The following is a 9,209-nucleotide window of genomic DNA, read 5'->3' on the forward strand; positions in this document are numbered from 1 at the left end:
ATGTGGAAATCATCCTTATCGTCGATTTACTTTCTTGAAACCTGATTGATTGTTGACATATGGAAACAGGCGAATTATTTCGCCGCAGCCTGTCTCCAATTCACAACCGTCGGAAGCACGACGATATTAACTTCCACAAGTGGTACGAACTACGCTCGTTCTGTCTTCCCTATCTAGTACCTACTAATGCTGTATCACCGTTCAGCTAATCTCAGCCTCATGCTCCTGCAGGCGTCTGGACCTTGATACTCGGTGCTGTACTTGGCGTTGAGAAATTTACCATCCGCAAACTCCTGGGAGTTTTGGCTTCCTTAACCGGAATCATCCTAATCTCACGGGTTGACCTATCCGGCGAAAACAATGACGAGAACCGCGGCTCTTTCCCGCACAAGTCGGCTGGTGAGATTGCCATTGGTGACGCCATGGCCGCTTTCAGCGCCATTTTGTACGGCGTGTATACGATCGTGATGAAGAAACAAGTGGGAGATGAAAGCAGAGTTAACATGCCTCTGTTTTTCGGCTTGGTGGGATTCATCAATACTTTCCTGCTGTGGCCCTGCATGATCGTGCTTCACCTGACAGGCTGGGAGACATTTGAATTGCCTCCTACACGACGTATTTTGTTGATTGTCATTGTATGTATATCATACACATTCCGTCTTTTATTTTTGATTCTCTTGTTCTTTGACAAAATCTATATTAATCCTGCTAACAATTTTCCTAGGTCAATTCCCTCACCTCTCTTGTCTCCGATATTCTCTGGGCATATGCTATGCTCCTAACAACACCGTTGGTGGTCACTGTTGGCCTCAGTCTGACCATCCCTCTCTCGCTCGTTGCCCAGATTGTCATCCAGGGGCAGTACTCGAGCGCGCTGTACTGGCTTGGTGCGGCGATTGTGTTCTTTTCTTTCTTGGTTGTTAATCACGAGGGCAAGGGCGAATGATGAATCCCTTTCTTTCTCTTATCATTTTGTTTCCTCACACTTAGAGAACGATTTTCAACTCTACTATTTCTGTATTTTTTTTTTTTTTTGTCAGATGAAGTGGGATAGAAATTCGGGGATACAGTATATCATACACCTTTTCTTATATACCTTTCTTTTACTTTTTCATTTTCTGATAGGTTCTTTTATGTCTTTTTCTTTTTTGGGAAGACGGTTGGATTGGATTGTCCACCCTGGTGTTATTCTTCTCTTGCTTTATTTGCTTATTCCCAAGACCTATGTCTTTCAAGTCAGCGGTTACGCATGTGCGGGAAAACGGATGAGTGTTCAGTTTCTTTCTTTCGGTTTCATTTTTTTTTATTTTTATCTTTTCATCTTTGCTTTTCAAGTCTAACCAGCTGGGGACTTAGCGCCCCCACGCAAGGGGAGGCCCGATCTGATGATAAATAAATACCCAACGGTTGCGCTGGTTTTGTTTTCGTTGTTATCTGCTCGTTCGCCTATAAGATTATTACCTGCATTTGCGGCGCTTATTTCTGTCACAGAAGACAAATGGTTGATGCTTGCATGAGACCCAACCAAGGTCCAATTGAGTTGGCCAACTAAACAATGTCAGCCAGAGTTGGCGGTGGATTATATACAGTTTAGAGAAGCCCTGGCCTGGAGGCCTATATCGGAAGAATTAAGTGTAGTGTTTTTAAATGGGCACCCGTGGTGGGATGGTTGAAGATAACGAAAGTTTTGCGGCGATAGATTAGAGGTTATGTTATTAACTAGCAAATTACTGAAAATTGAATCATTATCTGGTTAGAGTTTGGCTTTAGCAATTGATAGATTGGTGTTGACATATATGCTGAGTGTTTGCGACAAATATTGGTACAAAGAATCAATTTTTCGAGGTTTTGGGATCATAATTCATCAAGTGCATTCATCAGACACCGCATTGCTTTTCTCGTATCGTCATGAACATGAATACCGATTTGAGCAGGGATATAAAACAAAGGGGATTGAAACCGCTAAAGTAGCCCAGGTACGTCCGTGGCTGCACCAACACAGAAGTGCGTCCACCACCACTAACAACTCTCTTGCGTACCCGAAGTGACTGGCCCAACATCAACACACGCATCACACTCTCCGCTGCATCCGTCAGAAGCCGCCCTGCCTCTGCAATGGCGGCCTCAAGAGAGATTGGCCCTTGCATTATGCTGGCAAAGGCGTCGATGCCAATCGAATAATTCGCCGCAGCATCGGGCCCCACAGTTCCCGCAAGCGCAATGACTGGCAGCCCATGTTTCTTCGCGCGCGAAGCAACCTCTGCGGGGATCTTGCCCAGCGGAGTCTGAGAGTCAAGCCGGCCCTCCGCAGTGAAGACCAGATGGCAGTTTCTGAACAGGTCGTCGTTGATGCCGAAGTATTCTGTCACAGCCTCGTAACGGGGCCGTAACTTTGCACCGAGCAGCAGGAGGCCGGTTCCCATACCGCCAGAAGCTCCGGTGCCAGGTGCGGTGGATATGTCGTATCCTAGCTTCCTGCTGACGACGGAAGCGTAGGCATTTAGTGCGGTGTCGAGGAGTTCGACCTTTGCGGGTGTTGCGCCCTTCTGCGGCCCGTATACGCGTGCAACACCCTTAGGGCCGCACAGGATGTTCTGGCAATTGCATGCGGCTTCGATATCCACCTGTTTTAGCCGAGGATGGAGGCCGGAAAGGTCTATATCTGCAACTGTGCACAGTGCTACCCCGCCGCTTGCCGGCGCAAGCTCATTACCGTGGGCATCAAGGAAACGTGCGCCCAATGCTTGGAGCATGCCAGCGCCTCCATCAGTGGTCCCTGAGTCGCCGCATCCGATGATGAGCCGCTCTACTCCCTCATCTAACGCCGCGCGCATCAGCTCACCGACTCCATAAGTGGTTGTGATCGTCGGGTCACGGGAGTCTTTGGGGACCAGGCGCAACCCGGCGGCGGAAGCCATTTCTACAACCGCTGTTTTTTTCGAGCGGTCGCCTCCAAGGATCCCATAGTGGGAGATGAGAGGAATCCGAATTGGGCCAGTGACTTCCAACTGCCGAAGTTCTCCACCAGTCGCGGTAGCCAATGCATGGGCGAATCCCTCCCCTCCGTCGAATAACGGGACTTTCCGTACGATTGCGTCTGGGAGGACGCGCTTAACCCCTTTTTCGATACAATCGGCGACAGCAAGTGTATCAAGACTCTCCTTGAATCCTGATGGGCAAATGAGGATGCTCAGGGGCGGTTCCGCTTTTGCCTGTGGCATTGAGACATTGATGAACCCATCGATTGTTCGCATCTGCATGGGAAAAGCTTTTGCTACCATTGTTAGATCGTGATCGCCGACAGCATGCAAACGAGCGTGTAAGTTTCCTTGATGCAAATATGGGTATAACGAGAATAATAAAAACGAATGTATTATTTTTTTCCTATTGCAATAATCGTGTTTCAACGAAAAGGTACGAGTCTACTCTACAAGGCGAGATGCGTCCTTGGGCGCCGTTTTATGTTCTGTGATGGTCTTACCGATGCTACCAGCAACCGTGCTGCGCAAAGGCCGTCTTACAAAAACCCAAATCCATTTTGAGATTTTGCTTCTACCATGCGCCTTGGAGAAATGGATGTTTTGATGGTCTGATCTACTACGTTCTTCATTGACGTAGGCTTGCCACATTCCACCCTGATGTTTAGTCTATATTTGGATTCTGCCAAGGATATTGCCCACAGAAAGGATACACGTGTATACTGACGCGTATCTGAGTACCTTAACAGCCAAGTCAATCATAACAGAGTGAAGGGTTGTCAACAACCAATGGGAGGGAGGCCTGGGGCATCACGACGATTTCTCCGTCTGAGATGATCGGGCATGGAGACAAAGAGACCACCAAACTTGAGCGGAAAAGGAAACCTGTAACGTGTTCAGCTACTGAATTTGGACTCGAACTCACATCCATTTGATATCATGCATTGGCCAGGTCCGCGAGACTCCCGTCACCTGTGGCCGTCACAGCTCCTGTCGACCGTTCGCTGTGTGAGAAATGAGAGGACATTTTAGCTCACATAACTGCATGGGCGAGGCGGGAAAGTTTCCGCCAGGGTGTAAGTGAGGCTAATTATATAGTAACGTTTGACGGTACAGACTTGCGGAGAAGTCTGATGTCTTTTCGGCTGTCAGTAGAATCTTGGGAAGGCGGTTGTCAGGACCCACTGTCGAAGGAGGAAACTGACTTTCTTCGGTTGCTCAGTGGACCGCTTTTGAAGTACAGAGGTTCCTGGCGGATCAAGAGTGCGTCGTCCTACAGCTCGTACTACTCAGGTGGAAGATCGCCCTGCAGTATCAAGCCACAGACACAAACAAAATCTTTGGCTGCAATTTCGAGAGATCTGCAGGTAATATTCTGGTTAGCCGAATTTTCTTTCTTTCTTTCGCATCTCCACTAATCAACTTGCCCCGATGCGCCGTCAAACGATCCAGCATACCAGCAGGGCTGAGGTATCAGTGATGGGGGAAAACAGAACCCTGCATGACCTCACTGTCTGCAGCTCCAGGACGTGGGATGGGCTCTGCTAGACTGTACCGCAGAGACAGTTCCATGGTAGCACGGCGGTAGCCCAACGACCGCCCCAGAATTAGCCCCAGAATTAGCCCCAGAATTAGCCCCAGAATTAGCCCCGGAATTAGCCCCGGACTAGCCCTACACATGGCGCCACTTTAATCCAAGGTCGGTGTGGCTGCGCAACCACGTCAGCCACGCGTCGTCATCGACGGCGGCTGTTGGGAACCCAATTGTGCAGTGTTCTCAACGCAGCCTCAGTGGGAGCTTCAAAAGTTCAGTGCTTCGCTGCCGAGTCCTTGTAGCTACCATGGATAGCAAGCTTGGCGCTGTTTCTCTTGCAGGGCCGCGTTTCGCGGTCTTGCCATTGACTTTTGAAATGTCAAGTGCAGCTTGAGCATGCCCTATCATTGCTCAGGTTTCTAGCCACAAGGGACAAGGTTGCTTTGGACATTGCCCGGTGATGATGCGTCCAGTTCTTAATAAGAGTCGTCTGCATAGTTACTATTCTCAGCAGTGCGGAATTTCTTTGAATTCTGCAGATTCAGCTAAAGATATCTGTAGCTGTCTCCTTTCCCGGATATTCTGATGCCTTTTTACAATGGCAGGTAGATCTACATATATGTCTGAATCTATCTCGTCCAATATGAAAATATTACCATCCACTCGTTTAGCTTCATTTTATATTTATTGTTTGAGAGTTTCGAACGCAAGGCTTCTTCATGAAACGACGCAATTCTCTTCCTTCCGTTCTCTCGCGGAGTTCGACAGTTACAGATGAATATCAAGTCCCTTCGTTAAGTCTCACATCCTGTGCTGAGAACTCCCACGACTTTCATGGTTGTAGATTTTCCAATCACCATCCTGAGAAATGCGGTGAGTATCCTAAACATGGGGAGCCCGAATGCCAAGCGATTGCCTGTAGCACAGGGCTCACAGCTTTTCCCTATTTAAGATGAGACACGTTATGGATATCATGGAAATGGAAGTGCAAACACGCCCACGATGGGATTATCACAGACACAAAGTCAAAGCAAAGATCCAAATCTGGTAAATTTTCCAGCTCTTGCCTCTCAGATGATTCGCATTGCTGAACAGGATAGGTCACTTGGTCTGGCCCAGAAGACCCTGAAAATCCTCTCAATTGGAGTCACCCTGCAAAATGGGCCGCCGTGCTTATCGTATCGTCGTTTACGTTCATCTCTCCCGTGTCATCTACCATGGTGGCACCGGCTTTAGCCGCCATAGGAAAGGAATTTGGCATTACTTCGTCCATGGAGCAAGTCTTGGTCATGTCTATATTCCTTTTGGCCTATGCTGTCGGGCCCTTTTTGCTGGGCCCTCTGTCTGAGATATTTGGCAGAGTAGTTGTCCTGCAGCTGGCAAATCTGTTCTACTTGGTATTTAACGCTGCCTGTGGCTTTGCGCAAAATAAGCAACAAATTCTTGCCTTTCGGTTCCTCAGTGGTCTTGGAGGAAGTGCGCCACAAGCTGTAAGTATACCCTTCTGAAAATAAAAAAAGAGGCATGCATAAGTTCTTTTCGTCCTAACCTTCTGGCACACAGCTGGGCGGAGGAGTCATTAGCGATTGTTGGAGAGCTGAGGAGCGTGGGAAAGTCCATCGCAATATACAGTTTGGCTCCGTTTATTGCCCCCGCTGTTGCCCCTATTGGTGAGAGCATACTCATGAAAAGAAAAAAAAGAAAAGGAACCCCCCCCCCCAAAAAAAAAGCCTGTACGAAGCTAACTACCCGCAAAGCTGGAGGTTTTGTGGCAAAACATACTACCTGGCGTTGGGTTTTTTGGTCCGTCTCCATTGCTGACGCAGGAGTTCAGGCCGTGGCTTTCGTATTCCTCAAGGAGACTTATGCGCCTAAACTTTTGGCGAATAAAGCCAAAAAACTACGACGGAGCACTGGAAACAATGCACTGCGGACCAAATGGGAAATGGAAAACCGTTCATTTGGTATGCTGTTGCGCAAAAGCCTCGTCAGGCCGTTCATCATGCTCGGTACACAGCCAACAATTCAAGCCCTCGCGTTATACCGAGCGTATTTATATGGCCTCATGTATCTGGTGTACGTATTGATGTCCATGAATATTTCTCATATTCATTATTGAGAAGCCAAGGGTAAAAAGGGAAAATGATTAACATCTCCCTACAGCTTATCCTCATTTCCCCTAGTCTGGGAAGGAGTCTACAAGCAAACCACCGACATAGCAAGTTTAAATTATCTATCCCTCGGTATCGGATTCGTGATAGGTCTGCAAATATGTGCTCCAATAATGGACAGGGTCAGTCAAGACTTTATGTATACTTCACGAATCCCACTTGGCCCCACCCGCTCTTCCACCCCCACTTCCTCCCCATCTTCCACACGGCGCTCCCTTGCAATCAGAAATCAAAGAAGCTCACCAACCACATCACCCTATAGATCTACATCCGCCTAAAGGCCCACTATAACCATCCAGGCCGTCCCGAATTCCGCATCCCCCTAATGATACCCGGCGGACTCCTCGTCCCCATTGGCCTCATAACCTACGGTTGGACTACCCAACCGCACATCCACTGGATAATTCCCAACATCGCTTCTGCGATCTTTGCGACGGGGCTCATCATCGGTTTCCAGTGCGCACAAGCATACATTGTAGACGCATATACGCAATATGCTGCTTCAGCAACAGGCGCCGCTGCCTTTTTGCGGACGTTGGCTGGGTTTAGTTTCCCGTTGTTTGCGCCGAGTTTGTATGTGCGGTTGGGTTTGGGTTGGGGAAATGCGTTGTTGGCGTTTATTTCGGCGGGGATGGGGATTGTGGCGCCTGCGCTGTTGTGGAGGTATGGGGAGTTTTTGAGGGGGAAGAGTACTTATTGTGCTGGGTGAATTTGGGGTTTAGAGCTAGACGCGTAGGGAAGGAGTGAGAATATGAGAAGAAGTGTATATATGACATGGAAGCAGTGTGAAAAACTTGGGGCGGTGGTGTTTTATCTCCTCCCTGCAATGAAAACCCTTTCTTTTTTATTTTATTTTTTTAGCTCTCGCTTCTTCGTGAAATTTCTAGAGAAAATAATGTGTGAATGAAATTGATATGAAAATGGAGAGATCGAGCGAAGCAGGACAGCATCAGAGCATGGACGGTTGCTTAACGCACCGAATCACTTGCCGCTTATGGTTTGAGAGATTAATTTCGAACTTGAAGTCCAACTAGAAGTATGATGGTTACATGTATTTATCTCATATATTGTTGTTCTATCCCTGAACTCCACCTCTCTGTTTACCCCACCTAAGGTGTAAAATGAAGTTTAGACTATTGACAAGAGAGAGAATGTAAAAAGAAAACTCCCATCTTCCCCGAAAGAAGGGCAACTTTAATTTTTCTTCCTCTTCTTCGCCAACCTCTTCTCGGCTCTAATATCCTTCTTCATCCTTGAATCCACAATTTTATACCTCCCCTTAATGCCCTTGGGCCTGCCAGAAATGCCCTTGTTGGCCCCTTTGGCCACAACAAGCTTCACAGTCTGCTTCGGCTTCTTCTTCATCGCGCGACTCATCATGCGCGCAATCGTCTGCGCCTTATCCTTCTCGCTCATCGCCTCGTCTTCCGCCAGCAATGCAGACTTCTTGCGCAGTTTCTCCAACCGCTGCGCAGCCTTGAACTTTTTGCGGCCCTTGGCTTCCAGTACCTTTTTGATAGGGCGGGCGTTTATGGCGCGCATCTTTTCACGGATAGCCGCGGCTGCGGCAGCAGTGATGGGCCTTAGGGGCTTGGAGTGTTTGCCCTCGTCATCTAGGAACCACTCTGGGAGTCCATCGGTGTCGCGGAAAGTATATCTGTTGAATCCGTCGTCGACAACGTCGTGGGTTGTTTTCTCGCCCATGGCGATTTGTTGAGCGAGAGCCATGGCTTCTGCTGTTATTATGTCGATGTCTGGGATGAATTTGTTAGCATCAATTACTTCTAAACTCAGGGAACTAACACGAGAGAAGGAGAAGACTCACCAAGTTGTCCATTCTTCTTCCGAGGGTCTTGTCTCTCCTCCTCTTCAAACTCAGGGTATATCTCATTACCCTTCGAGTTCATTTTACGTGTAGATTCTCGTTTCTCGGATGGTTGTTTCCTGTCCAGCTTTGCAGGTATTTGTATTTCTGGAACATCGTCGACACTATCAGAAACATCGGAATACTCCTCTTCATCTTCTGTGATGTCTTCTTGGTCCCGAGTTGCGGTCCCGTCCTTAGACCCTGCCCCTGGCACATCTTCTTCGTCGTCGTCACCGAGGTCTCCCAAGTCTTGGAATATATCTTGGTCGAAAAACATCGCAGCCCTGTTAGATAACCCTTTACTATCAACCGTAGGTCGCGGTATAGCATCTTGCAACCTTGCATCATCGCCATCTGTGTCCTCGTCGCCCTCTTTATCGGAATCAGAAATCCCTTCCCACTCTTCCGTTTCAAATTCTTTGCGAGCCTTTTTAGCACGTAATTTTGCATCCCGATCTTCCCTATCAGCTCGGTATCTCTCGTACATGGAATCTAACTCGCGCTCTAGCCGATCTTCCTCTTCGTCTGAATCATCTTCAACGGTTGTCGAATTATCATCTTCTTCGTCCTCATCACTTTCAATAGGCACCATTTTACCCCCCGTTATTTGGCTCCCCTCTTCCAGAGGCGTTTGACGGGCTTAAGCGCAAACATAGCCC

At 48.2% G+C, this 9,209-nt stretch overlaps 4 protein-coding genes across 4 annotated transcripts in view; 2 read left to right on the top strand and 2 right to left on the bottom strand.

The window, feature by feature from the left end:
- Window positions 1-503: 503 nt before the first annotated feature.
- HCAG_02619 (conserved hypothetical protein) lies at window positions 504-946 on the top strand (the record flags this gene model as incomplete). The annotated part of the gene is made up of 2 exons (XM_001542398.1): window positions 504-635; window positions 725-946. 2 exons carry the CDS (start codon window positions 504-506, stop codon window positions 944-946), a joined length of 354 nt encoding a protein of 117 aa, XP_001542448.1.
- Window positions 947-1,877: 931 nt separating this feature from the next.
- Window positions 1,878-3,629, bottom strand: HCAG_02620 (hypothetical protein; the record flags this gene model as incomplete). The annotated part of the gene is made up of 2 exons (XM_001542399.1): window positions 1,878-3,254; window positions 3,432-3,629. 2 exons carry the CDS (start codon window positions 3,627-3,629, stop codon window positions 1,878-1,880), a joined length of 1,575 nt encoding a protein of 524 aa, XP_001542449.1.
- Window positions 3,630-5,729: 2,100 nt separating this feature from the next.
- On the top strand, window positions 5,730-7,392 carry HCAG_02621 (conserved hypothetical protein; the record flags this gene model as incomplete). The annotated part of the gene is made up of 4 exons (XM_001542400.1): window positions 5,730-6,002; window positions 6,347-6,588; window positions 6,676-6,805; window positions 6,946-7,392. The coding sequence occupies 4 exons, from the start codon at window positions 5,730-5,732 to the stop codon at window positions 7,390-7,392; spliced, it is 1,092 nt and encodes a 363-aa protein (XP_001542450.1).
- A 485-nt stretch (window positions 7,393-7,877) lies between these two features.
- Window positions 7,878-9,209, bottom strand: part of HCAG_02622 (hypothetical protein) — a gene marked incomplete at both ends in the record, with an annotated part of 2,637 nt that continues 1,305 nt past the window's right edge. Inside the window, 2 exons of the mRNA XM_001542401.1 lie at window positions 7,878-8,437; window positions 8,509-9,166. Coding sequence (XP_001542451.1) covers window positions 7,878-8,437; window positions 8,509-9,166 — 1,218 coding nt within the window. The remainder of the gene's footprint in view (window positions 8,438-8,508; window positions 9,167-9,209) is intronic.

The sequence above is a fragment of the Histoplasma capsulatum genome, genomic scaffold (genome assembly GCF_000149585.1).
Source record: "Histoplasma capsulatum NAm1 scaffold_2 genomic scaffold, whole genome shotgun sequence".
In the NCBI taxonomy this organism is placed as follows: Eukaryota; Fungi; Ascomycota; class Eurotiomycetes; order Onygenales; family Ajellomycetaceae; genus Histoplasma; species Histoplasma mississippiense.